Source organism: Pteropus medius, unplaced genomic scaffold (genome assembly GCF_902729225.1).
Source record: "Pteropus medius unplaced genomic scaffold, Ma_sr-lr_union100, whole genome shotgun sequence".
Classification (NCBI taxonomy): Eukaryota; Metazoa; Chordata; class Mammalia; order Chiroptera; family Pteropodidae; genus Pteropus; species Pteropus medius.
The window spans coordinates 3,758,364-3,786,076 of NW_024349519.1; the positions used below are offsets into that span (position 1 = coordinate 3,758,364).

General features: G+C 36.1%; 1 protein-coding gene across 1 annotated transcript in view; it reads right to left on the minus strand.

Annotated features, from left to right (window-relative positions):
- ANO6 (anoctamin 6) overlaps positions 1-27,713 on the minus strand; it is a 165,410-nt gene that overhangs the window by 38,076 nt on the left and 99,621 nt on the right. Inside the window, 7 exon segments of the mRNA XM_039882240.1 lie at positions 226-331; positions 3,503-3,637; positions 5,995-6,110; positions 8,182-8,295; positions 8,473-8,760; positions 9,629-9,694; positions 24,544-24,672. Of these exon segments, the coding sequence (XP_039738174.1) occupies positions 226-331; positions 3,503-3,637; positions 5,995-6,110; positions 8,182-8,295; positions 8,473-8,760; positions 9,629-9,694; positions 24,544-24,672 (954 nt within the window).

The window sequence follows — 27,713 nt, forward strand, 5'->3', positions numbered from 1 at the left end:
AGTTCCTCTATGACCCTTCAGGAGATTTCAGATAAGGCTTTTAATCTCGATTTATTATGTGTAAAAGAGGAATTAACCCATGCATTCCATAGCTACCTTTTAGAATGAACGTTGAAAATTACCTTTCCAAATTCCTCAGAGGGGAAAAAATTTCTATATCATAGTAAAATTATTAGAAGAAAAAATACTTCATTAATTGTAAATGTTTGGAATAATAAAAATTACCTTTGAGGACTCGCAAGTAATATTGAGTTTCCAGAACTGACAATGAGAATCACACTGAGGACACATTATGATCTTGCCACCAATATCAGGATGACAAACTTCTTTGCTAAAGAGAAAAATAAAATTTCATTTAAAAAAATAAATAGGATTTCTTTTCTACCAGCATGATAGAATCCAACATCCATTCATGATAAGAAAACTGAAGTATATCAATTCTTATAAAACTAGGAATGGAAATGGACTTCATTAACACAATAAAGGCTTGCTTGCTACATGAAGCCTATAAAAAACATTATACTTAATGGTAAAATGCTAAAGTATTTCCTTTGACCAGAAACAAGAATAAAAAGAATTGTGTCCCTATAAACTGCAGCAATTAGGAATTAATTTTAAAAATACCATTTTTCAATAGCTTAAAAAATATAAAAAGCCAGGAATAAATCTAATTCAAGAGATAAAAGGTTTATATGGAGAAAATTATAAAACTATTCTGAGAGAATGAAAAACACATAGCAAATCTCATATATACATTATCATGTTCATAATTTGGAAGAATTGATATTTAAAGACGTCATTTCTCCCCCACTTGAGCTATAAAATTCAATTAGAAGAGCAAAGGGCTCAAAAAGAGTCAAGACATCCCAAGGCAACTGAAGTGTCCTATGACAGATGATTGGATAAAGCAGCTATGGTACATATATACAATGAACTATTATTCAGCCATAATAAGAGATGAAATACTGCCATTTGCGACAATGTGGATGGACCTTGAAATAATCATGCTAAGCGAAATAAGCCAGACTGAAAAAGTTGAAAACCACATAATATCACTTATATGTAGGATATAAATCTAAAAGCAATAATTAAACATGACAAACAAACAGAGACTCAGGAACATGGACAATAGACTAGTGGTTACCAGAGGGCAGGGGGGAGGCGGGAGAAAAAGGAGTAAAAGGGGTCAAATATGTAGTGATATTGAAGGAAAAAAAAGAAAAAAAAGACATCCCTGAAGAACAAGGTTCTGTTGGCATAGATTAAGAAAAACTGACCAAGAGAATAAAATACAGAGTTCAGAAAGAGACATCTGCATATATAAAAACTGACTTATGACAGGGCTGGCCTAGCAAATCAGTAAGGTGTGAACTGACATTTCAATAAATGGGGCTGCTGCAATGGAATATCCGTATGGAAAAACATAAAACTGGACTCCTAAATTCTATCAGATACAAATCAATTCCAGGTGAAAAATGAGAATGCAACAGTACCAACTTATTAGAAAAAAAAATATATATATATATATTTAAATAACCTTGGAGTAAGGAGAAAGTTCATTAATGAGAAACCAAAAGGCATAAATTGTAAAGACAAATAATTGATAAATTCAAAAGTGAGAACTTTGCTAAAATATACCATGAAGGGAGGAAAAAAAGAACGAGCCACAAACTGGTAGAAGTTTTGCAACACATAAAAATGACAAAGGACTATTCACCAGAGTAGTTAAAGAACTCCTACAAGTTAATGCAGACAGCTGCCTCTAGGAGAAGCCATTCAGAGGAACTCTTATGTGAATGGGACTGGAGTTGTGTAATTGCACACTTTCAAGGGGTGCGTTTTATGGTATGTAAATTAAATCTATACATCTGTTATTTTTAAAGGGGGAACATAGGCTTTAAACAGGCATTTAAACGAGGAGATATCTATAGTACCCTCCATTTATGCACACATATTTTCAAAAGTACACAAAATAAAATAGGTTTTGTAAGGATATATATGTGATAAAGAATAAAGAATACATGTAAAGAAATGATAAAAATCAAAATTTATTATAGTCGTTATTTCCAAACTGGAAAATGAGGAAATGCAATCGAGCAAACCACTTCAGAGGTAACAGTAATGTTATTTTTCTTAAATTGGATGATGGATCATTATACCTTACACCTTAAATATATTTTTTATGTTGTGAACCTACTTAACATGTAATAAAACTAACTGAAAATATTTAAAATGCACACATTTTAAATTAAATGATTAAAGCCAAAAAAGTTTTGAGCATGAGGAATATATTTCCAACCTCCTTCCCTCTCCCCCGCCACCCACCAGTTTTCTACAAATTAATCAGTGTGAAACAGTAGAAACTACGTGGTGTGATGGTCACGGCGATTTTATAAAATGAATTATAATGAGAACCACCACCATTCAAGAACTTTGTAAAAATGTAACTTTTGTACTTTGAAAGTGTATTTTTGAGATGATTTTTTTTTTTTCGGCTGGAACAATATACAAAACAGTGAGAAGCCAAAGACAAATTTAGGCAACAGTTATCAACGTTTAGCCGTTGGCCCTGAACTTTTTCGGTGAAGAGAAGCGAGTACTTCAAAGACCATCTGCAGCTTTCTAGCTAAGAAGCCATAACGGGTACAAACCACTCAGAATCCTCCATTAAATAGAATGGATAATTATGCCCATACATCAGGGCTGCCACATAAGCTTCCTGCCTTGGGAGCCAGCCTGATATGCTCGGGGCTAGAAAAATTTGGTCTGCTCATGGGTGGTGCCCAGAAATCTTGATCTGGTTATCACATCTGGATATCACATCAGAAGCCTGATGATCAAGGGAAAACACTTGGTTGTGTTTCATCCCTTCTGGAAGTAGAAACCACCAAAAGCAGAGGAACAATAACAATTCAGAAGAGTGTTGCTGAAATTCAATGTTCTGGCACCCATGCATTTCTCTTTAGATAGTGCAGCTGGTTATTTGCATTCTGACATCTAATTCTTTACGACTTATTGTTTCCTCTAAATTTTTAAGGGCTAATTTTTAAAAAAGTAAAACAAAAGTTTTGTTTATCTGAGTTTTTAAACATGTATTTCTTAATATTCATTAAAAAGTCTTTTCTAAAAGCATAAAAACATCAATTTTACCAGTTTCGCCCTTGAAACCTTGAGGAAATCAGAGCTGTTCTTGGCCCACAGTTGTAGGGCTGGGGCCAGAAGTTCAAGACCAATCTTCCCTCCAGACCTTCTTTATTTTGTCTTAAAATAATTGAAGTGTTTCCTAGTGGTAATATTCATACCAGAGACTGGGCTGTATGATCTAAGGAAAACATTTTCCACTCCACTTAGTTATTATGCTCAGAACAAAAAGGGGGGATATCATCCAAAGCAGTAAGTGTTCTGCACTGAGTCTTCTTTTACTAAAACAGTCTAAGACCTGAAAATAATTTTATGTCTCATCAACTTTTCAGAATGGTAACATGGAATAAACAGAGGTTACCTCCATGTACAGTTATTTTGATTAACATATCCGTAGATAAAACAAGCCACTCCTACAACTGCTGCCAGGAGGAGCATCTGAGTGTAATAGCCCAGCCAAGCAAAATAGATTCCAATCTTCTCGCCATAATATTTCCTGAAAAAAGACAGAAATGTTTAGAACACACGAATAATCACTCTGTAGCTTCATCCTAATATTAATTTGATTTTAAATAAAGGAAGCTTTATGCTTAAACTTCTGACTAAATTTACACTTAAAACATACTCATTTTTGTAACAGACCACAAATTCCACTATAAAACAAAAACTATTTTACATATCATAGAAGTACTGACCACTGGTTAGCCTGTTGAAGCAAAGTAAATTAGAACAGAGCAAAGGAAGAAAAAAATGCTGAATATGGAGAGTATCACCATCATTTTTTGTAAAGACTAGCACATTGGACACATTCTCCAAAAGATTATTTTTAATATGCATGAAATGAACATGAACATCACAGTTACCTACTTCTGTTTATCTAGGGAACTACCTTAGAGCAAATATAATATAAATCACAAATAATAACAAGAAAATGACTGATAATAATAGTAATTAGTAGTGAAACGTCCCTCCGACAAAAATATTTATAAAACTCATTGTGAGAGTGGAAGAGGGCAGGATGGATACGACTGAGGAATCTACTGCCCTACATTCCTTCTATTGAGCACTTCAGTTTTTCCTACGGTTTAAAAACTGATCAGTGGTATGCTCTGGGGTAAAATGGAAGAGGTCAGGTATGCAAGTCTGAAGGAAGGGAGACGAGGCATGAAGCAATGCCAGATTGTTTCTGAAAGGGAGACATATAATACAGTTAGACAGAAAAACAGGTTTGAAGGATAAGGAGAAAATATGAAATGATTGTTTAGGTGATTGTTGCTGTTGCTGATACTTTTCTAGACTGACTCACTTCTGACTCACTTCTGTATTGGCTAGTACAACATGTAGATTTACTTTGAGGCCTATGTGATACTTCCAGCTCAGCATGGAGCTGGAATGGATTTCTTGGACTCAGGCCAGTGGGGACTTAGTGCTGAGAAGAATCTGGAGATCTGGGAGATTTCAAAAAGGAACATCCCTAGGCTGGACCAGCACTCACATGGCAGCTGTGAGACCAGCTCCCTGGTCATAGGTCAGGTGTAGGCCAGCCACATGCTTGGGAAAAAGGAAGAGATGATACCAATGTGCAATCAGGAGAACAAAGTGTGTCCATTTTCATGCAACTAGGGCTTTGTTATCTGCACATGTATGGCAGGCTTAGGATAGAGCCTGGGAGAGAAAGCCTGGTAATGGGGTTTGAGATATCTTGGACTCTTTGCTGTTAGCCTTTCTGTAATGTGTTCTTATCAACCATCTACCCTAGAAATGCCACATTTAAAATTGGAAAGAATGTTAAAAGTTTCCTTGTCTAACCCGTCAATAGTAAAAATATCCTGATACATTTAGTGAGCTGGTCATATAGTCTCTGCTTGGATATCTATAGTGGCAGGGAGTTTATTACTTCCCAAGGTATCCACATTACACTGTAGGCAAGGATGTCAGAATTTCTGAATCTTAAAAAGAGCTTGCCTCCTAGTTCTTGCTGAAAGGCTGGAATAATGAGAATCCCTTCAAATGTGAGTCTGATCATCTCTTTGCCAAAAACATCCCAAGCCCTAACACCAATTTTTAAAAATTTAGCTTTAATTTTTTAAAATCAAAGTTGTGACTATACATTCATTAAAGAGTTAAATAGTTCTAGAAGACTGATTATAAAAAGCAACCTCCTCCCCATCTCCTGTTGCCTAGCAGCAACAACTCTCAACTCCTATAGCTGATTCTTGAAATATTTATCTCCATATCTCTAACTAATATATGTGTCCTGTTGCTTATTGATTTTTCAGTTTTATTTATGACCTATTGACTTTCTACTTTGGAAGGTGAGGATTAAGCTCTCTTTAACTCCCCCCACACCCCATCCCACCCCCACCCCAGCCCCCCACTCTCATCTACACATCCACACTTCCATTCCTCTATCTTTTTGACAGTTACATTATAATTTCGGTTAATCTCCGTGCTTTACATTATTATGACTCTTTAAAGATTATTAATAGCTAAATCAAGTCATCTGCTATACTTACTTCCTTTCCTAAAGGGCACCCTAGAGAGTTTATGCTAATGAGATGACTCAGGATGGGGCTGGACACGCCAGAAAGACCAACCATGTGTTTAAAGGGCTGGGGCTTTGAGCCACATATATTGGCCTGAACTCTGGGGAGAGGAAAGCGTTGGAGACTGAGCCATGTGAGCAATGACTCAATTAGTCATGTCAACGTAATGAAGGCCCCCAATAAAAACTCTGGACAACAAGGCTCACAGGTCCAGGTGAGCTTGCCTGGTTGGCGATACTGTCACACTTAGATGGCATGAGGACAACCCTGAGTCCTTCCTACTGGAGTGGTCTCTACAACACCTCACCTGATAAGATCCAAGGGCTGCTTTTTGTATATGCTTCGAGGATGACCCCATTCCCTGTACAGAAGGTACCGTTCATTTGGGCAGCTGAAATCCTTTGACGGATGGCTGAAGTTGCACTGGGAAGCAGAAGCAAACAAGTGAGCATCACAATCACCATGTGTTCACAAATCTGTTTATTAAATGTGGTTCTAATACGCTTCATAGTCATTTGTGAACAAAGGGCCCTCATTTGCTGAAGCAGATGGAAATATTACATATTTTTAGTGATTCTCAACCAGGGTATTACTAATGGCCGCCTCCTATGAAGACCACTTGCAGATGTGGGTGGGAAGGAATTCCTGGTTGTTACAATCCTGGGGAACACCATAGATACTCGGTGGGAGCCCGGGAGATGCTCAATGTCTTATAAGTGGGCCATCTCTAAACAATGAAAACGGGGCCACTCAAGTGCCAAAACTGCCACAATGGAGAGACACCTGATAGTCCAGCCCCCTTCTTGGACACTGGGGGAAAGAAGAACCTTAACTGGTAAGCAGCAGGGTCAGTTCTAAAACCCAGGCTTCTTTTCCCCCCAATTCAACAGTAATTCAGTGACAACATGTAGAAGAATTTTACATGTTATATGCTTAGCTTCTTCAAAAAATAAAACTTCCCACCTCTGTTTAATTTCAGTCACTCTTCTTCCCGCCTGACTCAGTTCCTTCCTCCAGTATTAGAACCGGACTATTTCCCAGCTAAGCCGTAACATGGGTCTTGACCTTCACTTACCTCCTTTCCAAATACCACTAAGATTTCATTCCTTAGCCTGGATATGGCACTCTGCAATTACATGAGGCTTTAGTGGAGAAGATCTGGGCATGGACAGATGCCACCTGAATACTACAGAACCTTGGCATCCCAGATGAATATTCATGAGGGCCCTCTGCAAGTGTTCCCTAAGTTCATGTCATGCTATAATTGCTTATTTTGCTGGGGCACAAATATAAAACACATAGACTTTCAGGCTGAACTGCGTTGGGTCTCTTAGCCAGGAGGCTTAGCATCTGTTTCTCTACCCTTCTCTCTGGTCTCTACTTACGCATGTATATTAAGTAGCTGTTTAATCTCCTAGTTTTATTACCTTATACACTACATTTCAATATTGTCTTCAGCCACAAATGCATGTATACACAGTAGTAATAATCAATTTCAGTGTTTGCTATCTCTGGTCTTACAGATTCAGGTAAATTGATAGTAAATGTAACAAAGTATCAAGTGTGATATAATATAGTATTTAATTTATTTCACTGACAGAATTTATGTAAAGCACTTAGACATAATATCCCTGCATTTATGGAATCACCGTGGGTCTGAAGAACTCACATTTTAAAAATTTCATTTCATGAGAAATGTTATCGACTAGAGAAGTGCTCTTGAATTTGAGGAGTTGCTGTCATCTCAGAACATAGTCTTTAACAATGTCAACACTCTGCCGTATTGCCATTATGACAAGAACCTTGACAAATGCCTTTTTAAAAGCCCTGTGATATTCTAAGGCACAGTCTGAAATGGTGTTTTGGGGGGTAAAAAAAAAACCCCTGTATTACAGAAAATGATAAATGAGAAGGTCTAACATGTATTTTTCTTACAAAGAACTAATACTTTTCTGGTTGATAATGACATCTGTCAGTAATTATGAAAATATCTAACCTATACATAGTACTTACTATATGCTAGGGGCTGTTCTAACATTTGATATGGATTCATTAATCCTCACAGCAATTCTATAAGGTAGGTACTCTCATTATCCCCATTTTATTGATGGTGAAATTGAGGAATAGAGAGGCTAAATGACTTTCACAAGGTCATTCAGCTAGAAAGTGGTGGAGCAGGCATTTCAGCTCCAGAGTCCATGCTCTTAACTACTAATCGACATTACTTTACGTAGTAACTATGGGAGGGCTCCTGTTCATTCATCTGTTCATTTCTTCATTCACTCATTTAAACCCTGGGCCTTCTCTATGCCTTGGATTCAGCAGTGAACAATACAACCTGGTCCCTGCCCTGGATGAGCCTGTAATCTTTCGATATATTATTTTCATTTCACTGAGGAAGAAACTTAAGTTAGATTAAGAAGATTACTTTTCCCTATTAACACCGGAGTACATATGTTAGGGTATGTTATTTTGTTTTTACTGTTTAACTTACATCATGGAGAGGAAAAGCTGCCTTGTAGATCCCGGAGCTCACAAGTTTGTTAATCCCAAACTTTTTAACGTTGTCCCTTACTTGATACTTGATCCGAGAGAGGATAAAGTAAACCTAAAAAGATTCCAAAATAGTGTGTGGTTTATTCAGTGCTAACTAACCAATCACTGTTTACTATCAGAACAGGAACATGTAGGCATATTTCTTTTTTGTGTCTGTGGCAGCTTTTAAAAAACCAAACTAAACCAACCAAACCAAACCACTAAGAAAGTAAATTTGGTTTAGACTCACAATGCGGCTTCTCGTGGCTGGATTGAAGAAGGTTTCTCTATCACGAATATAAAAATCACTCATCCGGTTCTTCTCAAATGGGGCAGTGAAAAACTCTTGCTCTGGCTTGATGATACTTTCATCAACTTGGAGGACTTTGGTAAACCAGTTGAAATTACTGAAGGCTGAGGACCGGGTTTTCAGATCATTGGGTTTTAGAGGCAATTTGATGTGCATTATCTCAGCATATGTACATAATACCTCCCAAGGGGCATGTACTTTTACAAATACAAGTTTGTCGTCCAAAATCTATATTGAAAGAATAAAAACACAATCCAGGAAACCAAACCAATTATTTTCACTATTTTAAAATTCATAATTTTTCTTATGTTGCTGGTAGTTCAAACACATGTGTGCACGCACGCTCACACACACACACACACACACACACCGGTAAAAGTGAAGATACAATAGATTTGCAAATGACCATAAATTTTTGCCTGAAAGATAATTTCTTGGTTTGAATTACTGAGAAAGTAATTCACAGTTCTTTCATAAAATTACTAACATTTTAAATGAAGAAGAACAAACTTGTTATTTGCCCATCATTCCATCCAAATAAGGAAAAATTAAAATAATGGAATAATCATTGTGATGTTATTGTAATAACAATTTTTAAATATCTTAAACCTAAAAGAGAACTGTTTATTATATATCTGTCCAATATCATGTTATATGGTCATTATAAAGGATGTCAAAAAATTACATTTATTGCTATAGAAATGTATATACTATATATAAAAGGAAAAAAATTAAAACACTGAAATTAATAATCCCCCTTTCTGGAACAGAAAAATGTATATATTTGCAAAAAAAAGTTAAGAAAGACTACAAAGTTATTATAGGTAATTAATAAAAAAATCTTTAAAATCTTAAAAGAAGAAAATCATTTACACATGTATTTATTACTACATTCTCTGGCTGTTGAAAAAGATCTGCTGGCTTTGATCAGAAACAGATACATTCTATAACGCAGATTTTGATTGAGTCCCCTCCCAGCCTACAACTAAGGCGTGACTGGAGTCGCATGTTTCAAATGCCATTCTGGCATTCCAAGTGACACGCAGGTTCCCAAGAGCAATGGCGAGCCAAGAGTTGGAAAGGGACAGACACTTACTGATCTTGTTGCTTCTAGCTGCAGGCCATCATGGATGAGGTTAGATTCATATGCTTGTCTTTTTCGCTGTCATGAGAAATTGGAAAATATGTTAGGCCTTTAGTTTTACCAAGGGCAGAAAGTTTTTTAAGAAAAAATAAACAACAAATCAGTTTGAATCTGATAGAGACATCTGCTGAAAATGGCACAGAAGCAGTGGAGGCGCTGTGGCTGCTGGTGACCTGTAGGTGCTGGATTCCTCAGATGGAATGCCGTGGAGTACCCTTGGATCCCCTTAGCACTTTGGAAGGCCCTTGATTGTCCCCATGGGTTTTCAGCCATTTGAGATGCATAAAAGTCCCTGATTTGGGCACAATTCCAAGGATTTTTTTTTTTTTTTTGGCTTATAAGAGGTTTTGCACACAAATGGAGTTTTTTGAGTCCTATTCGCTGATGTCACTTACCAGTTATAGCCCAGATCTGACACTCTAGATTTTTAAAATTTTATTTCCATACTGGACATCCAAATGGTTCAATTTTGGACATGTGTATTTCATCTCTGCATGCCTTGACCAAGTTCAATAAAACAACATAGACAATTTTGGCAATACAATGGAATTTTTCTCTCTGCAAGACTAAAATGTTTTTGAAGCTATAAAAAAAAAAACACACTGAAATCTACAAAAATAGGGAACTAATTAATTGACAATATATTTGTCCATGTTACATGGCCATTTAAAGAGATACAGAAGGTAGTAGTGTATTAATTGGCATTAAAGTCTGTATCTGGCTAAGCCTTTTGCCAAAATATGTTCCAAGTTATAAGGGAAACATGTAAAGGTAGAGACTTGTTTGACCTTTTAAAAGAATGCTCCTGACGATGAAGCAGCTATAATGCTTTAAGAATAAAATGGGTGGACTTAGGAATTAAGCTCTGACATCAGATGACCTGTGTTCAAATTCTGGGGCCATTACTTATCAGCTCTTTGATCGTGGGTAAGAAACTTGAACACTCTTGCCTCATTTTCCTCATCTGTAGAATGGAGAAAAATCTCACCAGTTTCTTTTTGAGGTTCTTGTGAGGATTATATGACTTAAACCACCACATAAAGCACCTAAACTAGAATTTCTATCTCTAGTAATCACAGGAAGTGAATTGGACCAATTCTCCCACTGAAAAAGACTGAAAAGGCTGTATTATATATATATATATATATATATATATATATACATATATATATATATATATATATATTTTTTTTTACTTCAGCTGTTAACAAGATAGAGAGGAATTATTGGGTCAACGCCTAGGTAATCCAGTGGGCCTGGAAGTCTGGCCACGTTGCCTAGGGAGCACCATTCATGAGCTGCCAATGTGAACGTGCAGAAGAGGGGCTATGCTGCAGTGCTGTAGACAGTGCCTAGAACATGGAAAGCACCTGATGAATGTAAAGCAGATGCTGTATGAAGAAGGCTGACAGTCGAAAAGGAAAAAAAAAATACACCTGGCATTTGGCTTAATGTAAGTCCAAGTGGGATCCCTAACCTATATTGTGGCTTAAGTATCAGAAACAGAACATTGCATTTATTTAATAAATGGTTATTAAATATATAAATATTTAAGAGTACTTAAAACACGCCAGACACTGTTCTAAGAGCTCTGCAAATGTAACACATTTAACTGCTCATTACAATCGGAGCACACGATAGTCACTTAGAGAAAGAGAAAAGCAAGCACGTGCTACAACTCCTCTAAAAATGAACAAATTGTCTAGACACGCATGAGTCAGAGGAGAGTGAGAAGAGCTTGAGATGCAGCTTTCCCACTCCGCTCCCAGTAGGTGACTGTCCACTCTGCCTGCCTCCCACCCCTGCCATCTCTGCAATTTGCCCTGGTAAGTTTTCCAGCTCTTTCTATCTCTGATCCACCATATCCCCAACCTCAACTTCGGAAGCTGATTCAGACTCACCCTGCTTCATGTCTAAGCAGTATTTCTTCACTCGAGATTCTAATTCTCATATTTTGATGGGTAGCCCACTCCTTGTTCCTGAGAGCTTTTTTCTTTACTATTGTGTAAGGCATTTTTACCCTGCAAACAATTTTCAACAGTATTTGGTATATAATGTATGCCCAATACATATTTGTTGAAAGAATATACTCAATACATTAATTTATTCTACAAACATTTCCTGAGAGCATCCCACAAAGTGCCGAGGATTCAAAGAAGAATTTAAAATAGTCTGCTATAAAGGAACTACAGAGAAACTCAGGATCTAGTGACCTAAGACTTTCTCCCAATGCAGAAGGACTAAAATATTTATTCCTGTGTTTCATGGCACTGTAATGGCATCTGTTATTCTTCATGGCCACCCAACATTTCAACTGCCAGAGCCTACATCCAGCAAATAAATAAACACAAACACTCCCATTCTTGTCTCCTGTGAAGTTCAATTATTGGCACATGAGCTAGGTCCTATTAATCAGACCACCCACTCCAGACTCTGAATTAGAAGCCAGCAATGCAAAGAAGTCAAGCTGAGCAGAACCCATTTTGGGGTGATTGGGAGAGCAAATTCCAGTTCCAGAGACAGCAGAGGTTTTGGCAGGAGCTTTTGGGGACCACCACCAGTCAGTATTGTCAGTGGTGCCAGCAGCTCTGGGACCAGAGGAGCAACCATGCTTTCACTCCTAGACTGGCTTTGCAGGGGGACTTGGAGCACTGCTTCTGGCTGCCTAGTCTCCAGGCTTGTTTGCCCAACCCTTCAGAAAAAACCTGTGAGCTCCCTAACAGTCTTCTGATAAACTTGTCTGCTTAGATTAGAGCTCATTTCTGTTTTTTGCCAGCAAGAATCCTGACAGAGTAGCCATGAACTGGGGAAAACTTATCCTAAAACCTGTATCACTGCACAGTGGAAGGAGCAGAAGTTCTAAGTAGACTGGACACTCTGACTTCCTCTCCTTCAGGGGAGATAATTCACCCGAGGCCGTCCAAGGGGCAACCCCGATTGCCTCACTAGCAGGTCTTAAGCAAGAGCCATGACTGTCTTCTGTATCTTCTATGTCAGTCAAGAATAATTTCAATTAGGATGTAAAGGCTCAAACCCAAGGATTTTAGCTCTTATGGACAAATGTCCTTCTAAAGATAGAAAAACCAGTCAGAGGGGCTTCTCTAGTGGCTCAAGGGGTATGTAAAAAAATAAAAAAAACTACATTAATTGGCCTTATTAGAAATTCCCAGTTCCTATTACCATTTGGCCCACCATGATGTGCAGCCATCTCCTTCCTGGCCCCTACTCATTCACTAGGGAGCTGTTCCAAACTTCAAGGTGCCCCTCAAACTCCACACTAACTTCCAGAAAGTGACATTGTGTCCCTTTTCACAGAGAAAATGGCAGCCACTCACTGTGAACTCCTGCAAGTGTCTTTGTTTCTACCTATGAATAGCTGGACGTCATTTCTCTTCTTGATGTCAAAAAATTCCATCTTTTCTTACCTCTTCTTGAGCTTGCTTTCGCAATACCTTCTCTTCATTGCTTTTACTCAGCTGACAAACATCTCAAATTTTTCCCATCTTTAAGAATATTACATCCTATCACCAGCCCTGACTCTTCTTCAATTACCATCCCCGTACCTTGAAATGTTTGTCTTTTAATCTTGATATCCTTGTCACTTAGAACAGGCCTATAACAGATTAACTATGAAATAATGAATGAATGAATGAATGAATGAATGAATGGAGTGGATGGTGGATCAGTGGCTGCCTGTTAAGTGGGAATGGATTTAGGAATGAAAATTACTACAGTGTAACAACTAGGCTCCCCTTTCCTGAGCACCTGAAAATATTCCATGAACTTTTACTAATAGGTATTAGGAATAAGATGAAGGTGAGATACAGTTTAATTCTGGAGTGTACTAGCACCAAATACCTCAGAGCATCCTGAGCATGAAGTGATTTCCAGACACACTCGACTCTGGATTACTAGATGACAAGAAGGGGATGTTTTCAGAGAACTGGGAATGAACCAGCCCCACCAGAGGGCAGTTCTGTTGAACACAACAAACAGAAACTATTCCTGCCTTAGTTGTATCAGCTGCACCAACCATGACTGCAACATGCGGCACAGTATAAGTCAGACATGGTTCCTCATCTATGGAATTTCTAAATTGAGGCTATAACTTCTCATCACTTTCACGGGACAATCTCCCTCAGATTTTAGTTTACCACATTATCCCTTTAGCTCTTGCAGTTTTGGTTTTCCATTTACTCCTGGGCATAACTGTTAGATTAAGAGTCAAAATTCAAATCTTGGTTCTATGATTTGCTAGCTCTGTGACACTGGGCAAATAAACTGTGCAAGCATCAGTGACTTCATCTCAAAAATAAGACAAGAAGTAGCTCCATCATGGAGTTTTTTAGGGATTAAATGTGAACATGAGTATAAACTGCTCAGTATTATGCCTTTTAAACATGTTCAACTTCCCTTATTCCTTTAAAAAAAAAAAAATCCTCTCTGCCCTGCAGAGGTAGAGTCTCACCTGTCCTTTTTAAAGCCAAACATCTGAACAAAAACAGGTAATTCCCACTTTGCCTCCACACTGTGTGCCCAATAATACCTTAATTCCTCTAGTGGGACACCAGTGACACCATTTTACTCGAGCTCGAGAAAAAGGATCTTGCTGCTGAGTAATTCAGCAAGCCCTCTTGACTCTTCCATACCACTTGATCATTCTGGCCCCTGGACTACGTTCTTCGACATCTGGTAGATGTATAGCCTTTTCATTCTCTGAAAAATGAACATATCTTTCTATCTTCTCTCTTTCTGTAGGTATTAAGGGAAGTCACTGATAAGAGTATAGAGCACATGTGAATATCACAGATGCAGAAAACATTAGAAATATTTCTCTTCTATCTCATTTTAATGGCGTGATAATATTCTCTCAGAGAGATTTACTGTAATTTATTTAACCAATCTCGAATTGTTAAATATTTAGGTTGTTTCTAACTTTTCATTACTATGGAAATCCTTGCAGAACGATCTTTGTGTATCTATTAATACTTCCTCCAGAGAAAAGTCCCAGTAGCAGAATTATTAATCAAAGATTGTATGCAATTTTAAGTTCTTTAATATGTATTGCCATACTTCTTCCAGAAAGGCTTTACTAATTTATCCTATTTTAGTTTTTATCTAGTTTTTTTTACAAAGAGCTCCTGAGATATTTACCTGATTTCTCTTAAGATAACTGGTAGACCTTGAAGTTGGTTTATGATGCCATTTTACAACTATAAATACTTAAACAGTTGACTCAAGGATAGAACATTTTTATTTGCTTAAACATGTTACTAAATCACCCTGGTGGTACTTTAATAAGTTCTTGTTACTTTCCTTTGGCAAGGCACTTCACAAAGAACTATTGGAATATTTAAAAAATTGATCAAACCTGTTTTCTTGGTTTGTCAGGTAGCTAAAGTAAATTAGCATATGTGCCATATTTGTCAAACAGGCACACATCAGGAAATAACTGCTTTCTTAAGAAAAGATTGCTTAGATTTGTTTAATATGAAACCATCATCTTTACTTCTCCATAGAATTTACACTTGAATAAGTAAGAGTTTTTGAGATTTAAAAAAAAAAATTAGGGTAGAGCTGTTGTCCATGTTAAAAATGAAAGAAAATTAACATTGTATATTGCCTGACATAGCCACTGCTCAATAAATACTTGCTGAATAAATGAATAACTGAAGCCACACAATTTTTAACTAAAAATTATGTGCCTTGTTGGAAAACCTTACATATAAGAACCTGACTATGTTCTGTAGTCTATAATCTGATTTTGGCAGCACAACATGATTAAACTAGACTCACTGACTCTGAAAAAAGCCCAGTCATACATTCAATTGTTCTGCAAATTACTCTGTTTCTAGGGGAGCAAATTCATCGGCATTGCAACCTGGATTTTATTTTTTAACCTATTTCTAGTAAAGCCAAAGTGATTATAATCACTGAGGACTTACGTACACTACAAAAAGATGCATGCGATTCTATTACTGTTGGCGGAGGACAGGACTGGGGGTTCAAAGTGAAAAAGGACAAGAGCACCTATCCCACTCCAGAAACCGATATTTTATTCATACCTCTTTTGAGAGGTTAATAAAGCTGTCAGAGAAATAAAGAATAAAGCGATCAAAATCACAAAGGACAGACTGGCTTAATTAAGGAAGCTTTCTGTCCCTAAGCACCTTAGATTACACATCTCATTTGGCTTAATATAGCCATTGTTGGGAAGGACCTGCTTGCGAATGATACAGTAATAATACTGATTGTAAACACCAATCTACCATTTTCTTTTTGTCACCGAGATTTTTCAGCATAAAAAGCAGGGGTTGTAATGTCTAAGAAATAAAATTTATTGACTACGCTGTGATGATAATAAAGCACAAATCAGTTGGGATTAATGAGATATATGCATAGATTAATTTTAAATATTCTTAGTTTTGTGAGGCACAGTGATGACAGTGCTGTCACTGTGTTTTTCAACTTGCCAACTGTCGTTAAGCCTACAAAGATGGATGAGAAATAAGTCCAAGGTACTTAATTTGTGCAAAACATTACTAATTACTCTAAGTGCTATTTATTAGTTACGTATTGTGCTCAAGAAGGTTTGGTAGGCAGAATTATTTAATCAAGATTTAATTTAAATTCACATATTGGTGAAAAACCATTTAATGTGAATGGACTGATCTGATGAGAGATTTACTCAAGAAGTTAGGTAATGTGTGTTAACTAGGGGACAGGAAATAGATGAGCATTCTAAGTGATAAGCACAGAATGGGAGTGAATATTTAGATCAACTTCATTTTCAACTTTTCTTTTTAAATGAACACTTTTGGTGTAATTACAAAAATAAATAAATGGTAACTTAGAAAACAAATTTTCCAAGAAGAAAAATAATCACTTGTAACCCACTGCTGAGATAACTACTGTAAACATTTTAGGGCAGTGTTTTCCAAACTTACCTGCTTATAAGAACAACTTGGAGCACTGCTTTAAAAGCAGATTCTTGGGCCCCTCTCCTAGAGACTCAGCCTAAGTAGAGTATAGGATGAGGCCTAAATTAATCTAGTTTTAACAAGCAAAGCAGATGACTCATCAAATAAGTTTAAGAAATACTGTTTTTCAGAACACACCTCTTCCACGCATCTAAGTAGCTATTTTTTGAGTATTTATCTCCCTCAAGCCTGTTCCATATGAGAATTCAGTATAGCTGATTTTCCCAACCCATTACCTAAAAGGGTAACTTTTACAGATGACCTTTTAAAAAAGTAAAACACAGGTGACTTTTTGGGGCCAGGGCAAATGACAGCCTCTTCATTCAACTCTAAGGCCAGATAGGTAAAGGATTTCCTCTTCTCTACACCTTTATGAAATAAAATGAAAAAATCAGATTTTACTTTTCAGGATTTCACTGTCTTCTTTGTTTTTAAGGACTGGGTCCAAGGATACTTCCCATGTTGGAAATAGAAGCAAGATGTGGATTCACTGCTCTTGTATTGAGTATTCAAAAATAAAACCAAACATGCTTATACCAGCAACACATTTCGTAGCTGTAATTTGAAACTGCTGATTCTAATTTATTCCTTTTAGCCTATAATCTTAGTATAAGCAAGTAGGGTGTAAAGGAAGGAGATAAAAATATAAAGAGCTCCCTGCCTCAGTCTAAAATATTAAGGAGTTGAAAGTAGACCTGATTTCACTCTCTAAAACGAAAGACAGAACACCTACCAAAAGTTGTCTGAGAAGGCAAAACCACCCAACACTGGTTGCCACCATCTCTTCTTAACCTATCCTAATATGGGCCTCAAGTTTCCAACTCATAGACTATCTGTAGCAAATATGTCATTTCCAGTAAATGTTTTATACTGTTCTGATTCTTCAGAATTCCCTTCTGCTATCCCTTTATTTCTTCAATTTAGAGGAAGTATGCCGATATTAAATCTATATAATCAGGCATTCCGTTTTGAGGATCCATGGGATACATTTCTTTCTGGGAGATTCTCAGACCAGAACATTATATTTCTTTCGAACACTCAGTTGTTTTTATTGGGTTGAAATTTTAGACCATGTTTTGATAATATCTCCTATTTTCTTTGGCAACGAGGAAACAGAGGCAAACTTCCAGCTGAACTCAAACTTCTGAATAGAACCTATGGTTAATCATAAATCATTTTGTTTACTCCTCTGATACATGACTTCATTTTATTTTCTGGCCTTTACATTTCTGTCACTTTGATCTCCTCATCTAATTACTATTATTCTTGATATAATTTTTAAGTGAGCTCACTTTTTAATCAATTATAAATAAATTATGTTAATGTGGTATTAGCATAAGTAGGGAGCTAATGACTATAAAAATTATACATTTCATGTTGAAGCTAATAATGATTTTTGAATTATGTATACTATTAGTCATCATTTTATTAGCTACAAATAACCACATACTTAATGCACATAAGGCTTAATGAGAAATCAAGCCATGTGATCATCTCAATAGATACAGAAAATTTAAAAAGCACTTGATAAAATTTAAAACCCAATTATAAAAACTCTTAGCAATCTATAACTAGAAGGGAACTCCTTCACTTTTTAAAAGAAAACTACCAAAATTTATAGCAAATATGATATTTAATGATGAAATTTTAGAAACAATCCCACTGAAATCAGGAACAATACAGTGGTGATTACTATGTATTACTTGTTCTATGTCTTAGCAATTGCACTTGGAAAAGAAGTATAAAGATGGTAAAGGTAAAGCAAAACTGTTATTTGTAGACAACATGGTCTTTTGAGAAAACTTAAAACAAGTATTACAAACTACTAGAACTAAAAAAAGTTTTTAAGTTCCTAGATAGAACTTATGAAAATCAAAAGACTTCTTTTTTTACACACAGTAATAAATTACAAAATGCAATTTAAAATCCTTCTAACAGCAACAAAAAATTTAAAATAATAGTTTATAAAATGTATAAGATCTAGGGTTAGGGTTAGGGTTGATATTGATTAGGATTAGGGCTGGGGTTAGGAAAAAAAATTAAAAAATGAAAATAAATGTACAAGATCTTTGTGGAATTATAAAACTTTACTAAAGACTGTAAGACTTCAATAAATGGAGTTATGTACTGTGTCCGTCATACTAGAATTTTCTGATGAACTTTTAAAAACTTCCAAAGAAATCTCATCTGGCTTTTAGGCAAACAGTTCCAGCATGATAACTCATCTAAAACAATGCATAACAGTTTTAAAAGCTCACAAGATCTTTTACCAATTAGTCAGATGTCTCACATTATTTGAAAATTTGCATATAATTTGATCACTCATTTTTCAAAAATCTCTTTTTCTATGGTCTCCATTGGCCGGATTCTTCTGTTACACAAGGAAGAATTTTTAAGGTCAGATATGAAATACAAATTTTTACTTTCATATATAAACTTCTCATCAACTTTAAAGAAATAAATTTTCCATCAACTTTTAGGAATAGATTCTGCTGATAAGAAAAGTAAATAAAACACATATTCAGGATTGTTTATACTGTTTTGGGGCTATTTAGGCCCCTTCCATCCTCTTTACTATCATTTGAATTATACCATTACTTCATAAACACATCTACTTGAAGGGAGGCCAACTGTAAGACAAAATGAAATTCAAATTGATCAATTCAGCCACTTGTTAGCAGTTCCAGAAAAAGGAAATGGAAGAAGCATTACTAACAAAACTGAGCAGGAAGGGTTGGAAAAGTATAGGTGAATTTGTTTTATTTAAAACATTTTTGCTCTCTACAATATAGACCAAACGTATTTAGATATATTAATCATTTACTGTGCCAGACACTGCTGGCTGCCTCCTGAACAGTCATTCTCCCCATCTTCATTACTAAGAAAAGCCTAGTGTTTTCTCAGATATTGGGTGATGAGGTGATTTAAGAGTTGAAGATGCCTTGCTTAGTCTATGCTAGTGATGATTAATTCCATTCACCTTGCAAGTAGCTGATTAGGAATAGAATTGTGATAGATAATGAACTATAAAAGGAAGTCTGCTTAGGGACCTTCTAGGGGAGCTTTCTTCCCCCTTAAAAAAGGGCTATGAAAAAGGGCATGCCCTCTTTTCACCTCTGGATGCCTGGAATTGCAGCAGCCATCTTGTAAGACAGTGAAGCCAGTTTAAGAAAACAGCCAATATTATAACACTACCAGATATCAACCTATACTACCAGGTTACAGTAATCAAAACTGCATGATACTAGCATAAAACCAGATACATTAGTAAATGGAACAGAATAGAGCCCAGAAATAAATCCATGCCTATACGCTCATTTAATATATGACAAAGTAGGGAAGAATAGATAATGGGGTAAAGACAGTCTCTTCAATAAATGGTGCTGGGAAAATTGGACAGATACATGCAAAAAAAAGAAACTGGACCACCTTCTTACACCGTATAAAAACAACAGACTCAAAATGGATGAAAGACTTAAATGTAAGACCCGAAATCATAAAAGTTCTAGAAGAAAACATAAGACAGTAATCTCTCTGATATTGCTACTAGTAATTTCTTTTCAGACATATCTCCTCAGGCAAGGAAAACAAAAGGAAAAAGAAAAAATGGGACTACATCAAACTAAAAATTTTTTTCACAACAAAGGAAACCATCAACAAAATGAAAAGACAACCAACTGAATGGGAGAAGATATTCGCTTATGAACATCTGACAAGGAAATAATACCCCAAAATATATAAAGAACTCATACAACTCAACGACAAAAAAACCCAAACAATCCAATTTAAAAATGGGCAGAAGATTTGAATAGCTATTTCTCCAAAGAGGAAATACAAATCGCCAACAGACATATGAAAAGATGCTCAAGGTCACTAATCATCAGAGAAATACAAATTAAGACCACATTGAGATATCACCTCATACCTGATAGAATGGCTATCATTAATAAGTCAAAAACAGTAAATGTTGGTGAGGATGTGGAGAAAAGAGAACTCTCATACACTGTTAGTGGGATTGCAAATTGGCACAGCCACTATGGAAAACAGTCTGGAGGTTCCTCAAATAATTTAAAATGGATATACCTTTTGACACAGCAAATGCACTTCTGGGTATTTATCAAAAGAAAACCAAAACACTAATTTGTAAAGATCTACGCATTCCTATGTTTAAGGCAGCACTATTTACAATAGCCAAGATATGGAAGCAACCTAAATGCCCATCAACAGACGACTAGATCAAGAAGTTAGGGTTCATATATACAATGGAATATTACTTAACCATTAAAAAAATGAAATCCTACCATTTGTAACAATATGGATGGACCTAGAGGTTATTATACTGAGTGATATAAGTCAGACAGAGAAAGATAAATACCATGTTATTTCACTTACACGTGGAATCTAAGGAACAAAAAGAACAAACCGAAAACAGATCCACAAATACAGAGGACAATCTGGTGATGGCCAAAGGAGAGGGGGGCTGGGAGAAAGGGGTGAAGGGTTAAAGAAGTACAAATTAGTAGCTGACAGATGGTCACGAGGATGGGAAGCATGGTATAGGGAATGCAGTCAGCAGTAATGTAATGGCTAGGTGCAGAGCCAGAGGAGAGAGAGGAGAAAAATCAGGGAGATTGTTTCATAAACTATATAAATGTCTAACCAATGTACTGTATACTTGAAACTAATAATAGATAAAAAAAAAAATAAAGAGATCTCTCTGAAAAAAAAAAAAAAAAAAAAGAACAGCTAACCTTTTGAGAATGGTGGGCCAGAAGGATGGAATGAAGCTTGCTTCTTGATGAGCTCATTAAGCCAACAAATTATCTAACCCAGAAATGGTCCTATCTCCAGGCTACTTCTTAAATGAGAAAATTATTATTTTTAGGATTTTAGGATTTAAGCCATTTTGAGTTTGATTTTCCTGTATTTGCAGTTAAAAAGAATTCAAACTGGTTCTGAGCTAAGAACAGTTCTGGCTAAATGAGCGTTTGTTATTGAAACCACTTATAATCATCCCCTTGCAAAATCTAAATGTAAATGGTTTATGCTTTTAAAAGGAAGGTATGAAGTTTCTGAAGTATTTACAATAATATAAAGGAGATAAAGTTACATTCTATTTGGAGGTTTGGCTAGAAAAATAAGTTCTCTTTTGCTCATGGAAATATGCAGCCTTGTACTGCTCTATGTTTTTGATATTGTGGTCCTATCACATTTCTTTCTCCATTATCTCTAAAAAAGTATTTAACAGTACTTTTTAGATCAGCCCCTGGCAAAGTCGACCTTGGTGTTGCTTTAGAAAATCAATATGATTTTTTTCTGTCAAAGCGAACAATATTTTCAAATTCCCTTTCCTTGGTTTTGCCCTAAATTCTGAATAAGGCCTGACAGTGAGTACAATGAAAGTTGGAATTGCTTTTCCAATTAATAAAAATGTGATTCCAAAGCTGAGCTCTGCATTTTGGTAGAGTCTAAATTAAGTAATATGTACAGACAGAAACTCAAAACACTTCAAAGTATGGCTTATAAAAACCAGCATCATAGTATATCAATCCATGAGTTCAGGGATTGCCAAAATTAATGATGTTTTTTTTTCCCCCTCCTGATTTATGAGGGTTACCCTGGGATCTATGTTTCTGTGTAAAGCAAATGCAGAACTTATTAATAATGCAAGCAGCTCTACGGCTCCTTCACCATTGCAGTGAAGCTCTTGCCTAAAACCAGAACTGTTTCCTTTATACTTTAATGGATTAGATTTGTTTAACTTACTTTATGTAGCACTCAATCCAGTTCCACCGGCATTCAGATGCATAATGAATATTTGATGGTGGTGACTATGGCTGCACAGAAGATATTTCAGTGTCCACAGGAACATGATGGAATACTCTAAGCTATTTAATGCTAGTGATAAAATTACACAATAACAGAAGGAGAGTCATGCCTTTTCATATCAGTGCATTGTTTTAAGAAAATCCCAAATAAAAGGGAAGGGATAGGAATTAACATCTATTATCTAATATGTGCTGAAAATTTATATAACATCTCTAAGTACTATTTTATTTAATCAAAACCATAATCCTATGGACTAGGTATTGAGATTCTCATTTTCCTGAATTGAAAATGCCATTGGTTGTATAGTGAGCCAATATTCTATGTACAAATAAGAAAAAATCCAGCCAATGAAATTATGACACATCACTTATGAGATATACTTTGATATCAGCGATGTCAAAATGTAAAAATAACAAGCATATCAAAAATAATAATATATTGATAAGAAAATTCATAGAAGTCACACAGCCAGTTAGCAGCTGTGGCAAAGACAAACTAGCTAACCACCAGAACTCCTGTTCCCCTTCAGTATGAGGTTCCTACTGAGAAATAGCTGTCCAGCCAGAAACTACACTTTCCACCTTCCTTAGTTCTGATCAATAGATTGTGAACACAACTGATGTAGTCACTTCCAGGCCAAAGAGGTAAAGAAGAATGAGTACTTTCTCCGTCTCTTCTCTTATTCTACCTACCATTTATGTTGATGCTCTGGATGATGTGAGAAACCAACTACTTGTTGAATATGGCAAAGCCTCTGTGCTAGCCTGGGTTCCTGAATGACTATAGAGCTCTGCCTGTACCTTCAAACCATTGTGCCAAACAGGGATGCCACATTTGACCTGACATGAATAAACTTTTATTTTGTTAAGTCGCTGTCGTTTGGGGCTAGTTTATTACATCGACTAGAATTAATCCAAATAATACAGTGGCAAAATTAGAATTTGAATGTCAGGTTCCAAAGCCTGGGCTCATCCTATGACACTATGCAAATATAAACCTCCAAACTTATCCCTTCCAAAACAAAGAAAAACCCAAAATAAAGCAGCACTGATTACTTCATTTTAAGCAGGTTTCATCACTTGGTTTGAAAGAATAGGCAGACATCAATAAATTGAATAATGATATACTTTAGAGAGAAAGTCCAGGCAGGGACAATTAAAGGTGTGTGTGTATGACAGCACAGGTGTAGGGGAAAAAAAGAAAAAAAGAACGAGGGAGTGATTTTCTAGGTAGGTAAAAGTGACATTTACAGGCATGCTCTCTTTTTTCCTCCTGTTTCAGTTTAATACAGTTTGAGTGCACATAAAGAAGATCCAGGCAGGTGTAATAACCCTAGCCTATTAAAACGGTTTACTATCTTGAGGTAAAGATGATCCTGAGAGAGCCTGAGGCAAAGGGAGGAAGAAGTGGCTTGACTAGCAATAGATGAAAGGGAAGGAAGGGAGGTGACAGAAAATGGGAGCAGTCAAGAGCACAGGGTCTAGATTCAAGACAAGAGTTTGAACCATGGCTCCACTATTTCTTATACCAGAGTCCATGACCTCGGACAATCATTTAAACCCTCTAACAGTCAACTCTGTCATCTAGGTGGTAGAACAGAATACACCTCATAGGACGTTATGAGGATTAAATGAGAAAATGCACGCAAAAGGCACATAACCATCCGTAAGTGAGCACACACTGAATCCTAGTTATTACACTTGCTATCATTATTAATCATTAGCTTCCTTTCTTACCTAGTTGCAAACAGCCAAGTGAGTTTTTAATATAAATCTCTTCTACCGATAGGAAGTACAATTCCTTGGGAAAAAAAAGTCTGCTTTCAGCTGTAAAACCAACTGAGGTTAAGAGCCTACGGAAGTTTCTATTTCAAATTAAAAATAAAAAATTTGTTAACATGCTTTGAGGAAATGATGAGCAGAGAAAATATGAAGGTATATATGGTATGTGATATTTCAAACACCAGTTTCACTTTACTGCTCACATAAAAGTAGCACTTTTTTTGTTTCGCAGTATTATAAGGAATAAAAAGGAATGAAAATAGCATTAAAAACTTACCTTTTGTTTTTCATTTGAACGCTTTTTATTGGTCTCTTTTCTACTTTCATCTTCATACACCAGAACAAAGTCGATTCTTCGCTGGCCATCATTAAAAAAGAGGGAGTCAGGCTTTCCATTAAATTCTTCCTATATGGAAAGGAAAAAACAAATATAATTTTTTTGAAAAAGTGCTAATTTATAAGTATTTATTTTCTAGTTTTAGTGGATACATCGATGTGTTTATAGAGAAAGAAAAATCCAACCATTACTAGTTACTTCACAAAAGGCGTGGTCACCATGACTTCCATGACTTTTGCAAGTATAGTCTGCTCTCAGTGAAATAAGTTCTTGAGCAGTTTAGCGTTATTCTACAGGTTCATTGGAAAATATCAGTGTTATGTATGTGACACAATCATCCCAGAATTATTCCCATCTCAACCAGCAAAAGGAGTATTGTATTTGGAAAACAAACACAGTAATCAGAGATGCCTATTGGAAGGAAGGAAGTTTGTTTAGCAAGAAGAAAAATCTAAGACAAAGCGCTGTCAATGAAAATTTCAATATCTTATTTTCCAACTTTTTCATTATTTTTCCTGACTTCTCTCTAGACCTCACCACTTTATAGAAGGTACCATTTTATAACCTTAAACAAATGCCAGAAGATACTTTAACATACACAAAAGCTACAATGGTCTTTGGTATTCATTCCCAAATCCATCAAGGATACCAACTCATTCCCAGGAAGAAAAAAAAACCACAGCAACAGTTACAAAATAAATGAGCCTTTAATTTAGATCTTAAAAGCCTGATGGGTTAAAAAAACAAAGAAATAATGGTCAAACATAGACCTAATACAATTTAAAACAATCTCTACTACTATGTGGATTTTAACAGAATTGTTTTAAAACACTTGAGTTTGTATTCTCACAGCTTGTCAGGATGCTTATGTTCCTTTTGTTTAAGAATCAGACTACTTTGGACCTAATATTTTTTTTAATTTTTCAGTTTTTTTTCTTTTTTCTTTTTTTTAATTAAAAGCTCATGGGGAGAAAGAAATGCATTTTGCAGTCACTTGGTAGAACCACTTAATCACTAAATGTGATTAATTCTTCTCTGCATTCAGCATCAATTAGTACAAAATCACTTAATTTTACCACCACTTCCTCCTTTTCTTCACACTTTTGAGATGTATTTTTTGCTTAACATACACAATCCGATACTTGTGATTCCGCTTTCCATCAGGGAGCCTGTGAAGGTTCATCAGTATTTGAAGCTCCCCCCATTTAGTAGGTTACTCTAATGTGTGTGGCTGAACCCAACTCAACACACCTTCATTTCAGCTTCATTTCACCAGAGATTATAACCACAAACAGTGTGACTTTGCCTTGAGCCCTTTCCTAGCCAGGGCATAGAGGGGCCAGGAAAACAGACACTACGATGTCTTAGGCTAATGTCACTATCTGATTCTTCTATCTGCAATTTCAGCTATTTAAAACCAATAAAACTTAAGAGTATTTAAAGCTATACAAAAATGCTAAGCCCTGTCTTTTTTGTTTCAGCCAGAGTCCTTGAGGCCCCTTCATTCTCTCTTCCTTTCAATGAAGGTATTACTATTATTGACGGGGAAGCTACTAGAGGAAAATTCTGTGTAGAGTGGCAGAAAAAAAGAAAGAATAATTTCTCAGAATGGCAAAGGGGAGGTGAGGTAGGGTAGAATATAGTCGTGAAAATCTGGTCATCATTGCAGACATCTGTAAAGTGTACAAAAGCAACTTGTTCTCCATTGCCCACATTATGCTGTGTTTGGTGGCATCCAAGCAGGAGCTCACTAAAGTTAAGTTTTGAAGAATTAGGCCTGGAACCAGAACCACACTTTCGCCTGACTCCAGGCACTCTTCCTTGCAGGGCCATCGCTCAGCTGCACAGGTTGGCAGCTAGCTCCCAAATAAACTGATCTGCACGTACATTTTTCTCGTGTGATAGAAGACCATGTCCCTTTGTGTGGAGGAAAACCCCTACTGACTTGGAAACAGTTGTCCGTGAGAAATAGCTAGGTCAAACTCTGATATGGTATTTTAGAATGCAATGCCAGGGAAAAAGGTGCAAATTTTTTAGTGCTGTAAAATCCAGGTTTCTCATCTCTTGGCAGAAGACATTCCATTAGGCAATTGGGAAGAAGGGACAAATTAAATGCTGGGCTGGAAAGAATAGTAACAAACAAGGGGATTGGCCTTTTTTTTTTTTAAGGTACTGATTTATAAATAAAACTGTGCTGTTTAAAAAAAAAGGCTGGATTTTCCAGTAATAAATTCCACTACAGGCCTAACAAATATAACAGGACATTGAAATGATAGAAAAAAAAAATCCTCTCCTAAAGTTTTGCTTTACATGAAGTACAATTTTAACAATTTTTCTGGATAAATTTAAATAATCTTTAAATGACTGATTATTAAGAGATGGATTATTACAGTCCTGGCCTCTATGCCATCTCCCCAAGTTTACTCAAAATTCGATCATTAGTCTTTTCTACCAAGTCATGTGGTACCAAGATAAAATAGAAAAAAAACCTTGAAACCCAATTTTTCCCATTCAGCAGATTAAATTTAAAAAATACTTGGAGAAATGATTTAAAATTTATCAGGTAAAATCATTTTCGAGATCAGAGTTTATGTATGGTTACTGACCTTCTGGCTAGAAAATTTATTAATTCTTACGCTCATTCAGGTAACTTACTAATTGTTACCTTTGGGTCTTAAGTAAATGTCTTCAATGCCAAGGAAGTCAATAAAGTCTCTGTTAATACTTCTTCCTTCTTGGAAAATATATCAAGCAAATTTCTAATTATAGTTTGGAATCTATAATCATTACATCTGTTCACACCCACTGCTCTCTCCAGTCCCAAGAATACATTTATTTACTCATTTGTAGCAACCTGACTTAACACTGTACGAAAAGTTCAAGGCTGGCAGTGGTTAAAAGGACTACCTATGTTCATTTGTTAGTATCTCGAAATAAAGCAAAACAATGTCGCCCACCACTGCAGAATAGTGACCTGACCACTTCTATCTTTGGCTGTTGGTACTGACATTTCACACTGGGATAAAGAGGAGACGTGTTTGGTCTGAGTTAAGGGGAGATCTGAGAGCTTGGCTGAGTGGTGTAGAAGAGAAAAGAAGAGATGTCATGTG